A 23,890-nucleotide genomic window follows, 5' to 3' on the forward strand; every position below is an offset into this window, starting at 1 on the left:
TATCTCTCTCTCTCTCTCTCTGTCAAATAAATAAATAAAATCTTTTAAAAAAAAATGTGTATCTCCAGCAGGGAAACAGAGCCACCAGTCCAGTCCTAGACTATCAGCACTGAGCAGGACGCTGTCAGGACAGAGGTCCTTCAAGGCAATGGTCCTGTAACTTCACAGAACCTCCTGGACCATGCTGTCCTGCTCTGTCTCCAGCACCTGTTCACTATGCCCTTGGACGGTTGGGGAGTGGGGCTGCTTTGTAAATTGAAGTGAACGGGTCTCACCCAAAAGTGGCCTGGGTGGTCCATCTCCACAGCCCCACAACTGGGCAACAATGGACTACTGTGCTGGGGTTTAAATTTTCCATTTTCAATTGCTGTTTTTTTTTTTTTCTTCAGCTAAGACAGCAGAAGAGATGATTTATTGTACACGTGTTACATCCAGCCACAAATGAAAACAGAATTAGTCCCAAAAGTCACAGGTCCAGGGCAAAGGACCAAAAGGGACTGTTTTGGTCCGAACAAGGCAGGTCTCTTCAAAGGTGGTCGTTGCGATCAGATGGCGATGATCTAGAGCCCTTGAATCAAGCTCTAGAAAGTAGGCATGCAGTCCAACAATTGGTACCAGCGTCCCTGGCCTCTGGCTTTCCTTATTTCTGCTCCTGTGGCTCCATGGGTGCACAAGCTAGCGGTTTCCTTGGACCTCTGCCTCTCTTTCTTCTTTTACACTTCAGCCTGCGCATTCGCTTCTTCCTCCACTTGGCTCTCATGGCGCAGAGGTTTCCAAGAAGATGGCGCTAAGGCCGAGCTCAATTGCTGTTTTTAAAAAGCTCAAATTTTCAACACAGCCCATTTCGGTCATGTGACTTTTCCAGTTCATATCTGGAACTGAGAAGTTTCATTTCCACTTCCAGTCAATCTAGACTTGGCATTTTTCTTGATGCTTTTGCAGAGGCACCTCTGAATGGTTTAAAATATCCCTATTTCACCCTCTGAGCCATTCTTCAAAAGGCCTCTGAAAAGCAAAGCTTTTATTTATAGCAGGTGGGAACGACATCTCTAAGATCAAGGGCAAGGGCTTATCTTCACGGCATCCCCCTCCCCCCCCAACGCACACCAGCTCCTACCCCACGCTCCAGCCCCCCCCCCCTCTCTCCATTCACCTTTCCTGTTCTCCAAGCAGCAGGCTGTCACTGACCTCACCCTTCCACCCTTCTACTTCCAAAATGAAAACAGCCTTCATGTGCCTTTTCCAATCATCAAAATAATACACCTTTTATTGAAATGTACAGAGAAAAAAATGTACTTGTAACTCTACTACACAGAAAAAACCACTGATTATATTTAATGATTATCCTTATAGATAACTTTTTATAAAAATAAAACAAATCCAGACATTTACAGAAAAAAATCCCACAACAATATGGCATTCTGTAATCTGTTTTTTGTTTTTTTAAACACAGCCATATGTTTTGGACATTGTTCAGTGACACTGCATATCAATGTATGTCACCATCTGAAATGTAACCAATTCCTTACTGGTAGGCATTAAGGAACAACCTCATCTTTTAAAAATGCTAACACCTCAAAATATTTGGATATAATATCGAGTAGAAAAAAATCAGAATTTGGTCTGTGTATTTTTATTACAATCGCAAAAACCATAGTGTCTGGGCATAAGAACAATAGAAATGAAATCAACTGTGCTATGTGGAAGAGCATGAGGAAATCTGTTTATAAAGGTAGTAGTCAAACACCAAAAAAGTCCTTCAACAGAAGTAATTCGTAAAACACAGACTCCCTATTGTCTAAAAAGATGCTATGACAGGTCATGCCTCAATGTAAAATATTTTTTTTTTAAAGATTATTTATTTATTTATTTGAGAGAGAGAGAGAGAGAGAATGAGAGATAGAGAGCACGAGAGGGAAGAGGGTCAGAGGGAGAAGCAGACTCCCCGCCGAGCAGGAAGCCCGATGTGGGACTCGATCCCGGGACTCCAGGATCATGACCTGAGCCGAAGGCAGTCGCTTAACCAACTGAGCCACCCAGGCGCCCTCAATGTAAAATATTTTAAGCGGGTGATTTCCACTTATTTAACCTCAGAGTTTTCTTCTAAGTAGGAAAGGAAGACAGCAGTACTGAAGCTGTATGATCTTCGAGAAAGGGAAAAGGGGAAGAGTAATTCTGGAAAGGAAAGGCATTCTATAGGGAGAACCATGGGCTGGGGCTCAGGCTCAGAGCCCATCAAGGAGAAGCCCTCAGACAGACTCAACCCACAAGCTTTTTTTTTTTTTTTTTAAAGATTTTGTTTATTTATTTGACAGAGAGAGAGACAGCGAGAGCAGGAACACAAACAGGGGGAGTGGGAGAGGGAGAAGCAGGCTCCCCGCAGAGCAGGGGGCCCGATGCGGAACTCGATCCCAGGACCCTGGGATCATGACCTGAGCCGAAGGCAGACGCTTAACGACTGAGCCACCGAGGCGCCCCTCAACCCACAAGCTTCTTAAGAGTCTTGGTGGCTGAGGCAGCAATGTTAGAGTGTGAAAGGTCTATCTGGTATGGAATGCCCCAGAATATACAGACTATACATAACTAATATGGAATAAGAAAATGAGAGGCACAGGAAAATGGCTGCCTAGGGACAGAGGTAATTGTCATGGAATTAATTAATTAATATTCATGAGTAACTAACATCGGTGGAGTCCTTACGCGGTATTCGCTACGTAAGAGTGCTATACGTGCATTATTAGCTTAGTTGATGCTTCCAAAAACTTCATGAGGTAGGCACAATTATCTTCATTCCCGTTTTACTGACAAAAAAATTGGGGCACAGTTAAGTAACTTAATCAAGTTATCTAGTGACGTGAGGGAGCTGGTAAAGAAGAGGCAATCTGAATTCAAAGGCTGCATTCCCAACCTGTGCACACTTCACGGTATTCATGAGCCCAGTACAATCTGGCACCGTGCAATGGGGAATCAGGGTGCACATCCAGATGGCTAAGGCAACTAAGCCTCAAACCCGTAGTCTATTTTTCAGGGGAAGGAGAGCCTGTGAGTTAATCGTCATCACGAACCTTCTTCTCTATAAGGAGCTCTATGGACTGTACAAGAACACTACCACTATCTTACCTCCACAAGGTCTCCATGGAAATACACCAAACCAAACGCGACCCGGAGCCCATCTGTTTCGTTTCTGACATGCCCCTAGTCTGGGATTTCAGCCACGTCACCGCGGTCAGTTTTTTTTTAAAGTAAAGCGGACTAACAGCACTTGGGATTCATCACGTAAGTCCTTCCTGGAGGATGCTGAGCTTGCAAGCTGAAGGACGGCACATTTAGTTTACACACGCTGGGTGGAAGAGGTCTCTGATACTATATTTGGGCAAACCGTTGATTTGGGGTTTGGTGCCGTTCTGGTTTTGGCAACAGCACGTTTCTCCCACCCTGCCCCCCCGCCCCAGGCCACATGGGCTCAGCTACAGAACTTGGACCTCAGAGAAGCACAGTCTCCCACCTTCTCCCCAGGCTCTGGAGAGCAGAGGTAGCAAACGACTCCAGGGAACAATGGGGCAAGAAACAATCAGCAAGGAGCCACCAAGAAGCCAGAGGAGAAGGTGCTCTGAAGCACTGGGGGGTAATGCGGTCCCACCCCAAAGCGCAGAAGCCCCCCAAGCATCTAATCCCATAAGGAGCACCTCACGACTCTGGCCATACTGAACTGAATCCACTGGGGGTTTTTTTTTAATCCATCTTCCTCATCAGACTGAACAGAAAGTGTGTCTTAACCATCTCCATGTCCCAGGCACCCTCAAGGAGCAGTTGCTCAATAGTTGTAGAATTAATTAAAAGGAGTAATGGAGATTGCACAACAGTGTGAATGCACTTAACACTATTGAACTGTACACTTAAAAAATGGTTAACATACATGAGAGACTACGGACTCTGAGAAACAAACTGGGGGTTCTGGAGGGGAGGGGGTGGGGGGAGGGGTTAGCCTGGTGATGGGTATTAAAGGGGCACGTTCTGCATGGAGCACTGGGTGTTATGCACAAACAATGAATCATGGAACACTACATCAAAAACTAATGATGTAATGTATGGTGATTAACATAACATAATGAAAAAATGGTTAACATAGTAAAATTTATGAGCATTTACCATGGTTTTTAGAAAAAAACAATAGTACCCTGTTACGGGGTAGAGGGGAGGTGGCACACATTAATTCTAATACTTTATGAAATTTGGTCAAATACGGGTTGGATAATTTGAATTTAAGAAGTACGGGGGGGGCGCCTGGGTGGCTCAGTTGGTTAATCGACTGCCTTCGGCTCAGGTCATGATCCTGGAGTCCCGGGATCGAGTCCCGCATCGGGCTCCCTGCTCGGCGGGGAGTCTGCTTCTCCCTCTGACCCTCCCCCCTCTCATGTGCTCTTTCTCTCTCACTGTCTCTCAAATAAATAAATAAAATCTTTAAAAAAAAAAAAAAAAAAAAAGAAGTACGGGGGAAGGTTTAATGAGGTAACTGTTACCAACAGTGGATCCTGATTTCCTGAGACAAAAAGTCACAAAGAGATGGCAAATATGACCCTCGGTAGGTTCTGCCAGGTGTTCTAAAGCAGGAAGGGTGGATAAATTTTGTGTAGGGGGGTGGAGATGTGGCCTCAAACCCTTCCAGGGAATTCCACTCTCACTAATTCCAACAAATACACTCTTCCTCATACACTTCCAACCTTGACCTTAGAGCTGGCGTTCCTATTTATTAAAGTTGAGAGAGAAAGCTGTTCACGGACCTGCCTTCCCTCGTGCCTCCTGACAGGATGGGAGGGTGGCATTTCACAAAGTGAGATCTGTGGGATGTTACTAAATACTACTTGAGAGAGATGGTCAGGGAGGCCAGAAATGTAGGACGCTACTTTAGTAAATTTATGCAACATGTGAATCTCCAAAGGGGGCATGATACGCAGAGTTTCACACACCTATCTGACCCAGAACCTCCCAGCCTCCCATGACCACCCTCAGAGATTGCAGGGGAATTTTCTGAGCTCAGATCCTGGCTCCCCAGTTTCCTAGCTGGGTGATCTTAGGCAAATAATTCGAATTTTCTAGGTTTCCTTCCCTTTAAAATGGAGTACAGGACACGTGCTGTGAAGTCAGACAAACAAGCTCTGAATTTTGATTCTGACATTATGACCGATGGGGGCCTGATCCGGTTACTTAGCCTTTCTAAACCTCAGTTTTCTCATCTGTAAAATGGGAGTAATCATGGTATCTACCCCACAGGGTGAGTGCAGACTGAATAAGAGAAGACGGGCGAAGTGCTTACTTATTACAGCTCTTGGTATGCATTTATACTTTGGCCCCATAAATGGTGAAGTGCTATATAAATCTTACCACCCTGTAAGGCCCACGCATAGCTGCTTTCATGAAGCTCCCCTGGCTGCCAGAGTCTCAGCACCCTCTCATCCCTGCCTATACTACATATGAGACTATTTACTTACAAACTTATTCATCTTTAGTCATATGCTGATGTGTAGTATCAGATCCCACACTGATACCTAGTGTTTTCCCATATAATTCTTATCTCAAGCTCTTTTTCCAAAATAGAATTGGGCAAATTGTATCCATTAACTTAAGGAGTTTAATTAAGTTTGAGAAGCTCTATACACCCAGTATAAAAATATTTTTTTTTAAAGATTTTATTTATTTATTTGACAGAGAGAGAGCAAGAGAGGGAACACAAGCAGGGGGAGCGGGAGAGGGAGAAGCAGGCTTCCCGCAGAGCCAGGAGCCCGATGCGGGGCTCGATCCCAGGACCCTGGGATCATGACCTGAGCCGAAGGCAGACGCTTAACGACTGAGCCACCCAGGCGCCTCCAGTATAAAAACATTTTTAAGGGGAAACATGTAACATTGGAAAGCTAAAGTCTTCCATAACCTACCTCCTAGAGACATAAGAAATGTGGACAGCCTTCTGTGATCTTTCCAGATTTTGACTGTGTATATATAAACGTAAGTTTTTTATTAAAACGGGCTCACCCTGTACATACTAATCTCTAACCTATTTTCTCCCTCACACATCAGTCCATGTCATTACCTAAGGATTGACCTCATTCTCTTTTCAACAGCTATAGAGGATTCCGCTGTATGACCATACCGTATTTTACTGAATCAGTTCAATACAGATGGATATTTGGGTCATTTCAAATGAATGATGACTTTAGGGCAAGAGCTGTGTCCTATGTGCTTTGGCATCTCCATAGAGTTAGCACGATGCACATGGTAAGAATTCAGGAAGTTGTGTTGTGTAAACTCTGACAATATTTGCCTCAGAATCACAGATGATTATTGAGCCAGAGTCTGTTAAATATAACTCTCAATAGCCAGCACTGCTGTGACAAGCCTGGATGAGAAGGAACAATATCTGCAATGCTGGCCCTTGAGACAGATACAACTCTCAGATCCAAAAGACAAACTGTTCAAATTATAGTTTCAATCCTGGCTCCTTTCCTGTATTAAAATTATGTGGTGACCCAGCAATTCTACCCCTAGAGATAGGCTCAAGAGAACTGAAAATATTATGTCCGCAGAAAAACTTATACATGAATGTTCACAGCAGCATTATTCATGGAATATGGTGGACATGATCCAAATGCCCATCAACTGATGAGGGAATAAACGGAAGGTGGTATTTGCATACAGTGGGATATTAGTCATCAAAAGGAATGACACAAGCTTCAACATGGATGAACCTTGACAACATTATGCGAAGCGAAAGAAGCCCATCACAAAAGGCCACGTGTTACATGATTCCATTTACATGATGAGTCTAGAAGAGGCAAATCCAAACACAGAAAGCAGATTAGTGGCTGGGGGTGGGGGAGCGACAGGAAGTGACTGCTGACTGGTTTCTTTGGGGGAGGATGGAAATGTTCTGGAATTAAATAACGGTGATAGTTGCAGAACATGGTGAATATACTAAAAACTGAACTGTACATGTTAAAGGGTGAATTTTATGATATATAAATTATACCTCAATTAAATATGCAAAAGTCCTTTGAAAACTGGTTATCCAGTTGGTGAATTCCACTTCACCACGTATTTACTGCAAGAATATTACAGGAGAACCACCAGAAAGCCAAGTACCGTGCTGGGTCCTGGAGACATTGTGGTGAGCAGGACTCTCTCCTGCCCTAGCGAATCGCATGGCCAAGGCCTGCAGAGCGACAAGGCCACACATCACAGAGGCAGGGCAGGGGAGCCCAGGGAACTGACTGCTGAGGCAGAAGCAAGGACCCCACCCAAGGGAGCCAAGGAGGGCATTCCAGGAAAAGTGGACTGTGGCCTCAGGAATGAGGAACAGTGGCCAAGGAAAAGCAGGAGAGTGTCCTGAGAAAAATAGTTGTATAAAGGGCCAGACAGGAGAGAAACATCATAGAAGAGCTGGAAGATAATCAATAGGGAAGAACTCCCATTACCCAAACGTGCCAAACAATGTAATTTTAAGAAATCCAACAAGTATTTGACTCCTGTGACAGGCCGCAAATTATGCTAGTCGCCGAGAATATACTGAACAAGATCAATGCAGACACTGGTATTACATTGTCAGTGATACATGGTAAAGAGTCTGTGGCTGATTCCTGGGTTTCGGCATGGTATTTAACAAGGACAAGGACAATTTGTCAATTTCTATCAAAAATGCAAATGCACTAATGCTTGGACCCAATGACCCTACTTCCTGTAAACATATGCTACAAGATATATGGCTGTACAGGCATGAAATGACCTATGTACCAAGATATTCACTGCAGCATTGTTTATAAGAGCAAATGACTGGAAACAACCCAAGTATCCATCAAAAGGGGACTGGTGAAATGAGTTACAGTGTACCTGTACAACGCAAGCCTAGGCAACCTTAGACTGCCAGGAGGAAATTCTCAGTGTACTGACATGGAAAGAGCTCTAGGATGCTTTGTTAACCAAAGAAGGCAGGGTGCAGAACACTGCAGATAATATGCTTTGTTTTGCATAAGAAAGGGGATAGGAATATACACATGCACACATACATATGTATATACATATACATGCATATTGTCTATGTCTATATGTACAGTACATATATGTGCAAAATCTAGCATATAATTTATAGCTGCTTGTATGTGCATAAATAGGCCCAAGGATACACAAAAATTAACGAAGTGGTACCGGGGGGCAGGGAAGGGAAGCTGGATAAGAAGAGGCCAGGGACTGACACCTTCAATGTATTCTTTTTCTTATGTTTTTGATTTTTGAACAACGTGACTGTACAGCCAGATATTGCCTATTCAAAAAAAAAAGGTTCAATAGCTAGAATTAGAGGTTCCCTACCTGCATGCACACGCTAAAGTAGCAGGCACTCCTAATCTGCTCACGAGCATCTCTTAACTGGGTACCCAAGAACCCTGAAGAGTCAGCATGGATAGAAAAGCTGCAAATGACCACGGCAGCAGAAAGGCAACTCAAGAAACACACTACCCTGTGTGTGCACCAGACCATCCTCAATCAGTTCATACCAACTACACACATTAGGCACAGAGGCGCTGGGATCCTGCAAAAGTGTAAAGCAACCCCTTCCTTTCAGGGAGCTCACACCAAGTACAAGGAGCAAGCTTCAGCCCTACTGCCTATGACCCTCCAAGCACAATGTGATGGAGTCACTCCTGTGCTCCGGAAACCTCAATGGCTCCCTGTTACCTGAGCCGAGGAGAGAATCCAAACTTTTGAACAAGGGCCACCATGGGCCGAACTCTGCCTGCCAGTCCAGACTCATCTTCCATCACTTCCTTCCGCAACCCCCACCCCCACCCCACTTTGGTGACACGGAGCCACGAGCCACATCACCCCCCACCCCCGCCCCGCACCTCTCTCTCCTTTACACATGTCCACTCTCTGCCTGGCCAGCGCCCTTCAGGCCCCAGGGCCCAGCTCAAACTTCTCTGTTTTCAAGCAAACTGTCCCTAATCCTTCTCAGAGAATTCTGCTCCCCTCCCTGACTCTCGCAGTGCACCTCATACACACATGAGCAGCAGCAGAGACACTACCGCCTCCCTAAGGACTCGGTTCCCTGACGGCAGAATCTTCGCCTTTTCATCTTTTATCCTAGCTCCAAGAACAGTGCTTGGCAGAGAGCAAATGCTCGGTCTGAGTCTGGCTGCATGAATAAACAAGAGAAAGACAGAGGCAGGCAGCAAGGAGGAGTGAACATTGCTAGGGAAGAGGGGCCGGGGACAACGTTTGGAGCAGGTGGTGCCTGTGTGATATGGGAGGCAGGCGTTCAAGGAGCAGGTGGGCAGCCATGACAGAGGGAAAGAGAAGCCCCAGGGGTGGGTGGGAGCATGAGCAAAAGCAGGCAGGCACAGAGAGAGGATATTCTGGAACACGGGTCGGTGGTTTGCGGGGCTGGGGCAGGGCCTGAGTGAGTAGCGGAGGTCCAGGACAAAGGCCGGTCAGACTTCGGGGGAGCCTAGAACGCCATGCTAAGCAGCCCGGACTTTCGGTGGCACCATGGAAGGATCTGAAGTAAGGGAGCCCCAGGGTCAGCTCTGTGTCTGAGGACCATCAGTGGTAGCTCTGTGGAAAGGGACCAGAGAGGAGACAAGAGGCTGAGGTCCAAGCTAGGACCCACGGAACCATTCAGGGCTCTGAGTTAAGGCCCAAGAACAGTTAAGTGTGAGAAGGGGCTTGGGAGCAAATCAGGGGTTAAAACCGCTGGGACTTCGATGCGGGGGACAAGGCGAGGGAGGAATGAGCACTGTGGGTTTCTGTCCTGACACGTGCCCTTGTTTTCTCTCTCTCCTCCGGAGACAACATAAACCTCTCATGGGGGTAGGGGGTGTTTAATAAAATTGTGGACGATCACCAACAGGCCTTGGTAAGAAGACCCCCAGGGGTTCAAACAAGGGGCTAGAAATCAGACAAGGGAAAGTCTCATTGCATCTGTTTCTAGGGGTCTGCAAAATTTTAGAGATGGAAGGCACAGGACAGATCACTTCAAAGAATTCTTCCCCAACACCCCTGTCAGGCACTCCCCAACACAAAATGGGTATAGACTCTAGTATACACTGAGTGCTCGATAACTTGGCAAATGAAACGCTCCATTCGGGCCATGCCTACCTTCCTCTGTCCACCAATGAACACTACGTGTCCGTCCCCACCTCACGTCTCCCTAGAAAAGCCTCTACAAAAAAAAAGGTCCCCCTCCCTCCACCTCCCCCTGAACACTGCAACAGAACCAGCTTCCTTAAGTAAGGCCACAGTACTCGACTGCAAGCCTCTTTGTGGCCTATTTAGCTAAAAAAGTAATAAAAGGCAGAGAAAAAAAAGATGTTCCATTAGCTGAGGCCCTCTTTACTTTTTAAAAAATTAGAAATCATATTAAATGCAAAAAATACCTTTTAAATAAGTTCAAAGGACATGTCAGTGATAATGCAAAGGCAACACAAGGCAGTAAAACAATGATATTCGTGTTCGAGGGCAACAACACATCGATGCACGCCTCAGGGTTACAGGGACGTCTAAGGAAAGGCTGTCCCTCTCTCCTAGCTTTAGCTGTCCTTGCCTGGGCCGCTTGCCTGTGTCACACAGAGTGCCTGGGTCAAGGGAACTGGGAGAGAAGAGGCCTTGCCATTCCAGCAGCTTCTCAATCGACATCAGAGAATTCAGATGTCGGTGGCGGGGGGCTGGTCCCGCCTCCTGGTTGGAGTGGAGACTGAAATTTCGGGGTGGGGGTCAGTTCTCACAAGGATCAGTGTCACAGCCTCTTGACCAGACCCTTCATTTGCAATCTCGTCCGGAGCATCCTATGACACCAGCCTGCTGAGTACACCAGTGCTTCATGCCGGTCCCGGCAGTGCATTCACACACAAGGACGAGCTGATCCCCTTGCCTGGTGTCCTCTCATATCCTCTTCTCTCCCTGGCCTGGCCCACCATCCACTTACCCCCATTCTGGGCAAGCACCCCCTCCAGCAGACCACTACTTAGTGAACGCCACTGTGCACCAGACACAGAAGACCAATATGGCAGCTCAACTGTAGGACTCATCACCAAGAGACTGTACTCCTTTCCTCTTATCTGGCTCCCTTATGACATGGTCAGGTTGTTCCCTGTAATTGGGAAACCTGGCCTTCCCCTGTGTTCCCAGCATCTAGAACAATGCCTCACAAAAAAAGCACTCTTTAATCAACGTCTGCAGAAAAAAAGAGGCCAGAAATTAGAATCAGCTCAGTCCAGATTCACATCCATTGAGCCATGTGAGCAACAGCCCACCTGGTGGGACTGAGAAGCCAGCAACACTGGTCAAGTTACTCCTGACTACAGCTGCAGGCTGAAGGTGTGGGACGTGGCCAGTGACAACCTGACAAGGCCACGGCTGTCAGCCTGGAGCATCTGGACCCATGAAACTCAAGGAAAACAGTGACCGAGAAGTATCTCAAAAATGACCACAGGAGAGCAAGGCATGTCAGCAAATATGTTAGCTGGCTTCCACTTCAGATTTCAGAATCTTGCACGGAATAGGTGTACTTACTGAATGATTAAAATAAGAAAAAGAAAATTGAATGGCAGGTGGCTAAATCGTTGAATGAAGGTATTTCCCAGGCTAGATAAGAAGAATGTCTGGGCGCCTGGGTGGCTCAGTTGGTTAAGCGACTGCCTTTGGCTCAGGTCATGATCCTGGAGTCCTGGGATCGAGTCCCACATCGGGCTCCCTGCTCAGCAGGGAGTCTGCTTCTCCCTCTGACCCTCTTCCCTCTCGTGCTTTCTATCTCTCGTTCTCTCTCTCTCTCAAATAAATAAATAAAATCTTTAAAAAAATAAATAAAAAAAAAAAGAATGTCAAAAAAGTTTCTTCCACATTTCTTGGGTAAGAACCTACATTTACAACAGACCAACTTTGCCTTTTATTTCAGGGCTATAAAAAAAAAAAAAAAAACAACTGTGGCTTGCCAGAAATTTCTGGGGTTGAATCATTCTGGATATCCAAATTTTCCCTATTGCTAAAGATTTAGGCACTGAAACTTTAACATTAATCCTTGTGGACAGAAATGTTTCTAAAAATGTTTGTGAGAGGGGCACCTGGGTGGCTCAGTTGGTTAAGCCTCTGCCTTCGGCTCAGGTCATGATCCCAGAGTCCTGGGATCAAGTCCCGCATCGGGCTCCCTGCTCAGTGGGGAGTCTGCTTCTCCCTCTCCCTCTGCCCCTCCTCCCTGCTTGTGCTCTCTCTCTCTCTCAAATAAATAAATAAATAAATAAATCTTTAAAAAAATAAATGAAAATTAAAAAAGTAAGAATGTTTGTGAGCATACTGTATACCTTTTACTTTCTCTGCTGATAATCATTATGATCAAGCCCTGTACTGTGCTAGTCTATCATGGTAACCTCGAAATCTACAGAAGTTGTGCATATACTAAGTGACACCAAGTATGCATGATTTTTTGTTTTTTCTTTTTCTTTTTCTTTTTAAGATTTTATTTATTTGACAGAGAGAGAGAGAGACAGTGAGAGAGGAACACAAGCAGGGGCAGAGGGAGAGGGAGAAGCAGGCTCCCCGAGGAGCAGGGAGCCCGATGCGGGGCTGGATCCCAGGACCCTGAGCTGAAGGCAGATGCTTAACCAACTGAACCACCCAGCCACCCCGGTTTTTTGTTTTTCCATTTCTTCTTTTCTCTTAAGCGTTTAGTAATGGATGGTCCTTCCAGCTGTCAGCTACCCCAGCCACTTTTCCCATTTTAACTCATTCTTCCTTCTGTAATCTTGGGAACCAGATAACCAAGCTTCACAGAACCGTGTGAAAAGTAAGTTTGGGTGGGTTGTGAGCAGGGGTAAGACCCCGAGCGGCTAGCCCAGGTGTGGTGTCAGGACATCGGTTTGGGGCCATCGCTGGGCTGCCCCGGGACGCCCCTCCCTGCATTCTTCCCATGCCATCCTGCTTCTCAGCTACGTTCCAACCAGAGAAGGCAGCCACAAAGGGGGTATCTGCAGAGTCAAGGTGTCACCCCAAGGCTGTCCAAGTGCTCAAGTGTCGTAACAACAGGTAGCAGGCATTGGGCACTTAGCCTGTGCCAGGCCTTCTTCCAAGCGCTGTATTTATATCAACGCTTCTGACATATTTTATATCGATGCTCCTAATCCTCCCAACAACTCTTGTGGCATATTTTTACTGACAAGTGAACTACAGCACAGAGAGGTGAAACCACTTACCCAGAGGACATGGCAAGGACATGGCAAACCAGAATAGAACCAGAGGTAGAACCCTGACCTTAACCACGGTGATTCGGGGCCTCTAACGGTTCCCCCACAGAACCACACCACAAGATACTGCTTACTACTACAAAAACAAACAGAAACAAGCCCTCAGAAAGCAACGTGTGCCCCGGTGTGGTCCACCAGAACTCTCTGCGGCGATGGAAACACTTATCTCTATCTGCGCTACTGAGATGTGAACTGTGGCCAGTGTGACCGAGGAACTGAACTTTTTATTTCCTTCCATGCTGGTGAGTAGGAACAGCCACACGTGGCTGGTGGCCTGCCAGATGTGGATACAAGTGCGTCCACAAGTGTGGACTACTTTTGGTGAGCCAAACACGGATGCTTCCAATGAGAGACAGGATGGGTAACTCGTACTTGAAGCTAGGCGCTAAAAAGAAGGTCATGAAGTCCTGCGGCCTCTCTCACAACCTCTTCTCCACCCTGCTCTGGTTTTAATTCACTCTCCTAAGTTTGAGGAAGAAAGCGTGCTCTTTGGTCAGAGTGGCGGAAGAGGCTTCCACATGAAGTGGGGGCTCGCAGAAGAAGTGGCTGTAGTTGGCCGGGCAGAGCCTTGAGAGCACTACTGGGGGCTTGGGGAGGAGAGTGGCAGATCACAGGTCAGGTTCCAGACACTAGGTTCACTCTACTGATCTGAGAAAAATAAATAAATAAGCCACAGATGAATGTCCATGTGGATGTGACAAGCACATCACTAAGTATGAAGATCTGCTCGAGCCCAGGGCCCCAGAGCACACTCAACAGGACCAGAATGGTAAAACTCACAGGGCAGGGCGGAAGACATGGGCCACTATTCTTGCTCTTCCCCAGCCCCCTGGGGAGCCTTGGAGAGGCCACAGGGCCTTTGGCGTGAAAGTCACAAACAAAGCCCACCCTCTCCCCTAACCCAAGATGATTCCTTTCTAATAGGAGGATTTTCTCCTTCGCCAACACGGGTTCCACGTCAAACCCAAATTTAGGCTAGAACCTGATTTTCAACTCAAATAAGAAATGAAACCAAGATTAGAAATAGAGATGGCTTAACCCAATGGAGGCACAACTTTAGTCTGACTAATCCTAAACCTATGTGGCTGGGGGGAAGGTGCCTCCTTCCCTACCCACCCAATTCTGACTGGCAACTTAAGTCATATACATATTCCCCAGCCCTGTTCTGTGTAACCACGTGGAAATGGCATGACCGAGACACACAACAGCAAGCAAGTGGGGCCCAGAGAGCTGAGGGGCTTGCATGGGCCACGTAGCTATTTAATGGCAGAGCCCCAGGGAGAATCCAGGCCACCAGGTCTTAGTCCCCGACGCTCGCCACCACGCGCATCCATGCCCGGGTCAGGACTCAAGCCTCGAGGAATCTGGAAGAAGAGCATGTGTTCACACTTCATGCCAAACCAGAGAGCAAACTGCAACTAAAAAACAAAACAAAACAAACAAACAAAAAAACCCAGCTAACAATCATTCCTTTCTAGCTTCCGGGCAAAAGTCACAAAATCCATATGAACAAGTGATTCCTTGCCCAAGAGGTCAAAAGTTGATCCAGTGCAAAGTCAGACTACAAACTACACACGCTCTAAACTCTAGAAGTGTTGGGTCTGAAAAGTTCAATTCTCCTCCACGTTCCAAGCAATTCTCAGCAGGAAACCAGGCATTGTGAAGCAAGCCTGGTGATTTCCTGCAGGACTCCAGGAATTGCTGGAGGGGAGGCCTGCTTACCCCAGGATTGCTCCTTCAGGTCAGGAGCCCCCAGACTGCTCTGCACATTCAGGAAAAGAGCCCGTAATACATCCCTAGTACCTCTAAGCCTTAAGCCACATTCTTACCAACTCTCAACGCTATCTTTTGGCAGATCCCACACTGTACCAGGCACACAGACCAGACTGTAAACACTTGCTGACTAACCAGTATGATCCTGTGCATTCTTCAAAGCAAATGGGGCGGGGCGGGGGGGGGGAGGGGGGAGCAGCAATCGCAATCACATCTCTATCTTTTGTCTTGAAGTAGGCACACCCTTCTGCCTCCCAGAAGTCACAGAAATCTTCCTAATAGTGGTGAGTCACTAAAAAGTCTCTTTTTAAAACTCTCTGTAAGAAGACAGTATTTACACCTTTATAATAAAAATGAAGGAACAAACTGATTAATAATACTCTGCCCTGAGGCACCTGGCTGGCTCAGCCAGTAGAGCATGAGACTCTTGATCTCCAAGTCATGTGTTCGAGCTCCATGTTGGGCATAGAGCCTACTAAAAAAAATAATAAAATGAATAAATAAAGTAAAAAAAAAATACTCTGCTTTTGCAAATTTCAGGAGCTTTATTAAGAAGTCCTCACCCTACTTCAAAGACAGGGCAACTGAGGCTCAGAGTATTATGTCCTCCTTACCCCAGGTATGATTATCACCTCCATTAACCCAAAAGGAACATTTCAGATCATGCTGGAGTTTGATGGTAAAAATCTCAAGAAATCATATGGAAGAGTTCTTTTTATTTTTTTAATTTTATTTATTTATTTGACAGAGAGAGACACAACGAGAGAGGGAACACAAGCAGGGGGAGTGGGAGAGGGAGAAGCAGGCTCCCCGCGGAGCATGACCTGAGCCGAAGGCAGACACTTAACGACTGAGCCACCCAGGCGCCCCTGGAAGAGTTCTCTTAACCTCAGTTAATAAAGACCTCCTAGGGTCGCCTGGTTGGCTCAGTCGGTTAAGCATCTGACTCGATTTAGGCTCAGGTCGAGATCTCAGGGTCCTGGGATTAAGTTCCATGCTCAGCAGAGAGTCTGCTTGAGATTCTCCCTCTCCCTCTGCCTCGACTCACATGCTTGCTTGCTCTCTCTCTCTCTCTCAAGTAAATAAATCTTAAAAAAAATAAATAAAGACCACCTAGTACTAGAAATCACATCTGTACACGGGCATGCACGCGCGCATGCACACACATACGCCCAGCCTTTGGTCAAAGCTATAAAGTACAAGAGTACCAGCTGTTCCTCACAAGTTTCTAAATGACCACTGCTCTTGTCCTCCAACGACTGACAACCCCACACTCAGGGTGTTGGGTCTCAATAAACCACCCCCTTCCACCAATAGCGGTGGTTTGAGGTTGAGGCCCAACAGTCTGTTTGTATGCTGCACCTGCCACTTACATCAAGTGCAAGACCTGATTCCCCTCCACAAACAGTTTACCAGCTTCAAGCTGCCATGCATCACGTGACCTCTCTGAGGACAAGGACCCCACCTTATTCATCTGCATTCCCAGAGCTCAACACAGGCCTACCGCAGGAATTCAATAAGCAGCTGCCAAATTAACGAACGTAGCACACTTAAGAAAGATACATCAATTGCAAAGCTTCCTCACATACCCTTGCATTCAAAGGTAGCATCGAGAATTTCAGCAGGCAGACGTGTAGAAAATTCCCTAGACTTGAGTCAGAAGATGTAGGTTCAAGCCCCACATTTGCCAAAAATTCCCTCTCACTGTCCTGGGCAAATCTCCCAACCTCTGAGAGGCTTATTTTCCTTTTCTATAAACATAGTAGGTGGCTTCTAGGTTTGCCCCAGCCCTTCAGCTCGTGAAATGGAAGGAAAGATACACCCTTGAGCAATGGCCACAATATCAACTTGAGGATAAGGGCAGTGAAAACAGAACAGCCAGAGGTAGCTCCGCTTACCCAGATGTCGGCGAACGACAGGCAGTAACTTTCAGGTGAAGCCCCTGCCCGTTCGCCTATGCTCACTTGTGATCCACACGTGAGGGTCCTTCTCTGTGGTCCCTCTCGGGGAGATGCGCGTTTCCGTGACTGTCCCAGGCAGAAAAGCCTCCAAGTGGAACAATGACCTGCAGACATTACTTCCGGGTAATAAACTAAGATTCCACTCAGACAAAGAAAAATAAAGCAGCCTGTGGCTACATTCCATAGACTCCCCTGTTCATGGAAGCGTTAGGGCTGAGCTCTAAATGGGAGCCAGACGTTGCTGAATTCTTATTTTGGCTCCGACTCTAACTCGGAGGGAATGGTCCTTGGCCAAGTCTCTCCTCTGGAAGCCAGGCTCTGGATGGGTATGACAACCCCCATAAACCATCCAGATTACAGGGTGAGGCTAGGAAAGCATTTCACAGATGGAAAATGTTGCCAACCCCTCAGGACAAATGAGGGAAGCCGTCAAGAGGCAACGTGGCTCGGGCAGAGAGCCATGAAGCAGTGCCTCACCTAACCCTGGGCTCCCGCAAACGCACCAGAGGGCTTCAGGGGCCTCAGATTCCCCCCGCCCCCAGTCGGGCTCCACTTCCTTGGCTGAAAAGCAAGGAACGCTGTGGGAACCTACACTGGCCAGAAGACCTGCCTGCAAAGCTCTTTAAACCACACAGTGAACTCGCAACGCCAACCAGCTGTGATGAGGTTGGGTTGGGTTCTCCTCTACTGCGGGACACTTGAGACAGCGGAGGTAAATCAAGGCGGAGCAACAGACTGGGTAAAAGATAAAGGTCGGCTTGTGAAATAAGAAGGGCTGCATCAGGAGCCATGGTAGTAGTTTTACCGTTTTCTTTTCCTCCTTTTTTCCCCCACCCCTTTCTTTAACCATGAGGTACCAGTGGATACCAGATACACAGCGCTGGATGAAAAGGTGAAGAGATAGCATCGGGGCAGTTTCCCACCAAAGCCTGCTCAGAGCGCTCTCGCTGATGAGAAAGCACTTCTGTCGTTTGGGAACTCTAATCCGGTCTTATCAAGCCTCTGGCTTCGTCATTTACCAGGGTGGGAAGGTGGGGGGGGGGGTCCATCAGCTCTGCCACGGAGTGATTTCTGGGGCCCCTGCCCACGACCAAGCAGATCAAAAGGGAGCTCATGCCTGCCAGAGTGAAGTTTTCACCATAGCAACACATGTACTCTACAAACAGTCAGGACTGAGGAGCTCTGTTGTGACTGGTCCGGACAGTGCCCCCGAGAAACCAACCAGCAACCGAGGGCTCAGACAACGGAGCAAGTGAGAGAAAAGTGGCACCTACTTAGCGTGCGCGGCCGTCTCCTCACGGTTCTGACCCCTCCACACAGCTGACAGAGGCCGCCCAGAGACCCACAGCCCTGGTCCTAATGAGCGGGATGTCAGAGAGAAAACAGATGTTCTCGCAAGAGCAGCTGTCCCCCGGGCGCCCTGGGGAAAAGAGGGACCCAGTGTCGAGCAAAAATCCCCTTTGGTGAGCAAAATGGCCAGCACTGGAAAACGTGGGGGCCAGGTCTCGTGGCAACACATGTCATATCTAAAATGAAACACAGCCCCGGTGCCCCACGAGCCAGCGTGGTGGTGGAAGGTGTGCAGGCAAGACCCAGCAATGAAGCCAAGAACAGCAGCGATCGGCGCGGTCGTTGAGACCATCGATCAAGCGCTCATGGGCCGGGCACAGTGCCAGGCATGTTTACAGGTCTCAGTCTTCATCCTGAAGTAAGGGTCAAAAACTCACTAAGGGATCAACGCCACCTTTCTGGATATCACATTTTGGCCAAGGGAAGACACAGGGATGGGTGATGGGCCATTATGTCTCACAGGTGAGGCTTAACACTTAGGCTTGACCAGGAGAAAAACTAGCTCCCAGTCTCCGCTCTGTTGCTCCGATCACTGAGCGATGTGTGTAGAAATCCAACCACAGAACAAGGGCACCCAAGAGAGTAAGTCACCCTTCTCAGTTTCCCTGGGCTAATTTCTCCAAAACACCACTGAAGGATTGATGTCAGAGCCTAGAGAGGATGATGCATAAAGTCAAAAGCTGTAAAAGCTGGTGGGGAAACATCTTCAAACGCGCATTAGAAGGTAGTCAAGGAAATAACCGGTGTGCACAGACGCGGGTCTGCGCCATTTATAAACCTCTCCTTCCTAGAAACACAACAGAAGCAGAACTGTTTCACAATGCTAATAGACAGGAGTGGCAGCCTGGCTTCGGGCTGTAATGTCGATCTGTATGTCTGGGAGGATGTAAACAGGTGCCACGGAGCCCCTGTACTAACAGGACTCCCATTGTATACACTGCAGACGCATCATCCTGGCAAGTCAATCACGGAGTCAGGAACAGGGAAGAAGGTAGCCCTACCACAGCTACCTCCAAAAGAAGCAAACCCAGCCACTACTGGAAAAGGTCTCTGGGTCCTGAACCCTTAAGTCATCGCAGACCGAACTGGGACCCGAACCTACAAATGACAGGCCTAGAATTTTAGAAACATTTCCTTGCCACAGAGCCAGCAGAGCCTGCAAATGAGCTTTGAAACCAACAAAAAAGTTTCTGTTTCAAAATGACATTTTAGAGGTAATGTATAATTGCTTCCTCTCTGTTCGATGCTCCCCCCCCCAGCCGCCGCCTTCGCCCCCGCCGCCTTTTTCTTTCTCCATTCACTAATGAGAGAGTTTTCCTCTTCCCCTGCCTGTTTCAGTTTGAAACGTGGCACTGAACAGGCCACTGGAAAGCAAAGGGAAAGGGGAGGGGAAGGCTGCTTTCAGGTCTGACGCACGCACACACCCCCCAGCTGGCTGCCCACACCCCGAAGGAGGGTCAGCACTCCACCACAGCCAGGACTGAAGACCCAAGCTGCTGGGTAGAAAACTCCCACTTGCACCAACTCCCCCGAAAGCAGAGTTAAGAAAGAGAAAGCTGGAAGGGAAGGAGGGGGAAAAAAAAATAAAGCTCCACATTCCTGACATTTTTTAGCCAAGTGCTGTGGCTACACAGAACAGCTCTATTCCAAACGGCCTTGCGGAATGGAAAGAAAACCTGGATGCAGGGCAAAGAACCTGCCCTCTGCCTTGGAAATGGGAGACGGAATTTTAGGACGACCCAAAACTAAACCAGAAGGAGGAGGGAGGGGCACTTTCATGTGTGTTCCCCAAAGGCAGTGATCCCCAGGGAGGAAATTTGGAGTCAGCCTCTCCCAGAGGATAGAACTGAAGTCCCAGGGTCCCCGGGGTGGGGGGGCGATGGAGGCCCCCCGAAATGCTGGCGAGCTGAGGGTGAGTTGGGGAGGGGTAAGGCATGGGTGAGATGGAGACCAGTCAGGATGCCAGGGGCTGCGGAGGCCTGGGGTGGAGGCAAAGGGGTCCAGCTCATCGGCAGGGGCTGGGCGGGGGACCCCGAGGGAGGAGTGGCCAGGAGAGTTACTCTTTGTGGCAAGAATCCTAACTGGGTTTTCCTGACTCAGCTTCTGATGAAGGAACTCTAGCCCTGCCCAAATTAGAAACCCCACAGCCTGACGTCCTCTCTCCCTGTGTCCCCCTTCCCTTGCCACCTCCTTCTATTCTCATTTCCAGGAAAAAGCTTGTTAAGAGCTGGACTGCCCCCCGCCCACATGCGTCCCTACATATACACCACACCTCCAGGGGAGAACCCAGAAGACCCTAACTAGATGTATCCCTGGGTTATGAGGTGCCATCCCCGGCTTTACCCCAAATGTGAAGATGCCCACATGTGTCTCTCTGAGGTCCCTAGGACTAACCGAGTTATTTCTGCTCTTTTGGTAGGGAGAGCAGAGCTCCAAAAACTTGACTCTCTCTCCTACCTCCTCAGAGTCAGTTGTCAGGCATAGACAACAAGGACCTATGTGCCGAACACAGCAGAACACGTGTCCTTCAGAAGGGAGGTTTGGGCATGGCCCTCTCTCTCACATACCAGCATACACTGACAATCCCACAATGTACCTCCGATGCCCCTTCTAGAAAAGGTGCCCTGCCCTGTAAGCCCAACCGCTGCAGGTCTAAGCTTCTGCAGATAGAGGGTGACAGGAAGAAGCAGTCAGTCTGCAGGGCATTTCAACCAGGGCCCTTTCCACATTCCCCAAGATGGGGAACCGGGGAAGGCATTGTTGTTATTTCCTCAATCCCGGACCTTCCTCCTCTGTCAGGGAGTGGGAGTAAGGGCTCCTAGCACTTTTCAACTCCCACAAAGTCCCAGGTTTCATGCAAAGGACTTTCCACAAGGCTGAAGGCAGGAGAGGGAAGGAGGTACGGAGCTCAAACCCTAAGCAGCTCTTTGAAGCAACAATAAAACCCACAGAGCCACGAACCTTAGCAACTGCCCGAAACGCAGCAGAGAGGCACAAGGCTATGCGAGAGACCCGCCGGCTGAAGAGAGTGTGCCCATGAGGTCTACAGCTGTCACGTGTGTCTTTCCAACCACACCTTCCAAGACTGGTGACACGGCCCCGGGAGGCCTCTTAGAACGGAGGACAGCAAATAGATACTGAGGGTATGGGCTGCGCAAAACAAAATTCTTATTTCATTAAAGCTAGTACCATGATCAATAGTAACGGGGCTTCGTCAACAAGCGATGCGTTTTCACATTTGTGGAATCTGTTCTGGCTCTTATTGCTTGATCTCAGTTGAACCTTCCAATAAGCTTGTGAGGAAGACAGGTTTTACTAACCTCTTTAGCCAAGGGGAAACTGAGGCTGCAGTCAATTTTTCCGTCCGGACTAGTGACAGGGCAGAGACGGGGACCCAGGGACGGTCCTGGCTTGACAAAGTCAGGGTGAATATGCAATGAGAGCTGTGGGGGTGGGGGAAGGAAGGAGGGAGGAACTGAAGGGCAGGAGCCCTAGCAAAAGCTGGAGTGCAGACCCCAATCCTGGTCCCAGGTTTATTTCCTACAGACCCTGAAGGCCAGCCGAGGATGCATTCACACATCCAACCCTGACTCACCACCACGAAAATGTCCCCAGCCTGAGGGCCGCTTCAGGCCCAAAGAGAACCCTTGTCATCCACAGAGGGGAGACAAGGAACCCAGAGAGAGAGGGGCACTGAAAGCGGAATTAGCCACACTAAGAATCCTCCGTTTCCAAGGCCGTTACAGCTTCCTAACCCATCCCTGAGAATGCAGATGAGCAGCACTACCCAGCAGGGAGGACCAGGCACGCCTCAAAGGAGACATGGGTGAGAGGAGGGGAGCGTCACTCACGTAATCTCACTCTTAAGACAAGATATACCAGAGCAAGCCCATCCTCACTTTCTTCCAGTTCTTCCCACTTTGGATATCACATTTTTCTCCCTCTCCCGAGCAGTCAGTCATTCCCTTGGATTCTGACCCCCAGCGGGCTTACTAAAACTCGGCTTGGTCTGCTTGGTGAGGCCTACACCAGGGCACTGCTGTCCGGGGTCGGACCCCATCCCCTCCACCCCCTGTCCCCCACGGCTCTGAGAGAATCATCTTTCCCCTAAAAGCAGAGAATATCCCTGTCCCTCTCCTTGCCCCTGTAACAGGGGAGAAGCTCTGGTTCCACCACAGATGGATCCAAAGGGACAGTCCTCAGGGTAATAAAGGGTATATGAAACCTGGCCTTTTCGGCAAGGGCAAAAAAAAGGGGGGGGGGGAGGATGGCAGAAGGGCACTGCTGGGACAGGGTCAGGGCCACACGTGAACGCCCTGAGCACGTTCCAGAGGTGAGGATGCATGAGACCTGGAAAACCAGGTGGGACGTAGAAAAGAGTCAGCGTCCCTCCCGCTGGAAAAGCCCAGAGGAGCTGGCAGCCACCGCTTGGGAGGGGGAATTGTGCAATGACCGCGGGTCTGGGAGTCTCCGGGCTTGGCTCCCGGACACCAGAAAGGAAACCCCACTGGTCGGGCCAGGGTGGCAGCGCTACGGATGGTTCGAGGCCAGGCTTAGGATCCAGGGCTGCAGAAAGCGCTGCAGGATAGTGTGGGTGCTCAAGGGGGCGGCAGAGCAGGGCAAGGCTGGCGCGGCCGCAGAGCTGAGGGGTGGCGTCCGGGCTGACCAGGAGGCCAAGGGGGCGCGGAGTGCACAAAGCCGGGGTGCAGAGAGCGTACATGGCAGCCAGACGCCCCGGCTCGGAGGAGGACCCGCAGGACCTGCAGGGCTACGCCGGGCGACGCGCGAGGGGGCATCCCCTCCCCAGTCTCGCTCACCTCGAACATAAGCCCGATGAGGACGCAGAGCACCAAGCAGAAGCCGATGTCCGCATGGTTGTGGATGACGAACTCCTGGCTGAAGAGCGGGTAACTTTTCGTCCTCCTGCGGAAAGCCATGGCAGCGGGCGCGCAGCGGCCGGCGGGGCCCGCACCCTGCGCTCTCGAGCCGCCGCGCAAACTTCTCCAACCCCGGCCCGGTCCGCCCGCCGGCCCGCTGCCCCGCTCGCCCTCCCGCCCGCCGGCCTAGCGCCGAACAACTTCTGGGGCCCGCCCCCTTCCTCCGCCCGCCCCCGCCCCCGCCCCCGCCCCCGGCGCCCGGAACCGCCCCCGGCCGCAGCCCCCTCCCCACCCGCGGCCCGCACTCGGCGCGCCGGCCTCGCTGCGGCCCCGCCCCCCCGCGCGCTTAACCCTCTGGCCGCCGGGACGCGCGGGGTCGGGAGGGAGCGGGGTCCGGGGTGGGGGAGCGGGGCGGGGCCGGCGCGCGGGGCCGCGAGCGCGGCTCGGGCCCCCTTGGCCCCGCGCCCGCGGCCCGGCCCGTCGCCGTCGCCGCGCCCCGCTGCATTCTCGCCGCTGCGGCCCGGCCGCCTGCCGCGCGTAGGGAGCAGGCCGCGGGGGGCGCTGCCGCCCGGCCTTGCCGGGACAGGAAGTGGGCCCGGGTTTCCCACTTCTCGGCGCCCGCTCCTTCCTCCGAGGGAAGGGAAGGGCCGGG

The 23,890-nt window shown here is 49.5% G+C and overlaps 1 protein-coding gene across 2 annotated transcripts in view; it reads right to left on the reverse strand.

Moving 5' to 3' along the window:
* Window positions 1-23,430, reverse strand: part of TRAM2 (translocation associated membrane protein 2) — an 80,820-nt gene extending 57,390 nt beyond the window's left edge. The window contains exon 1 of one of the 2 annotated variants that reach the window (XM_025890356.2): window positions 23,179-23,430. In XM_025890356.2, coding sequence (XP_025746141.1) covers window positions 23,179-23,298 — 120 coding nt within the window. In that variant the 5' untranslated portion in view covers window positions 23,299-23,430. The remainder of the gene's footprint in view (window positions 1-23,178) is intronic. The other variant, XM_025890358.2, reaches the window with a different exon arrangement.
* Between the last annotated feature and the right edge of the window lie 460 nt (window positions 23,431-23,890).

Source organism: Callorhinus ursinus, unplaced genomic scaffold, assembly GCF_003265705.2.
Source record: "Callorhinus ursinus isolate GAN/ISIS: 27379988/994484 unplaced genomic scaffold, GSC_fseal_2.0 scaffold22, whole genome shotgun sequence".
In the NCBI taxonomy this organism is placed as follows: domain Eukaryota; kingdom Metazoa; phylum Chordata; class Mammalia; order Carnivora; family Otariidae; genus Callorhinus; species Callorhinus ursinus.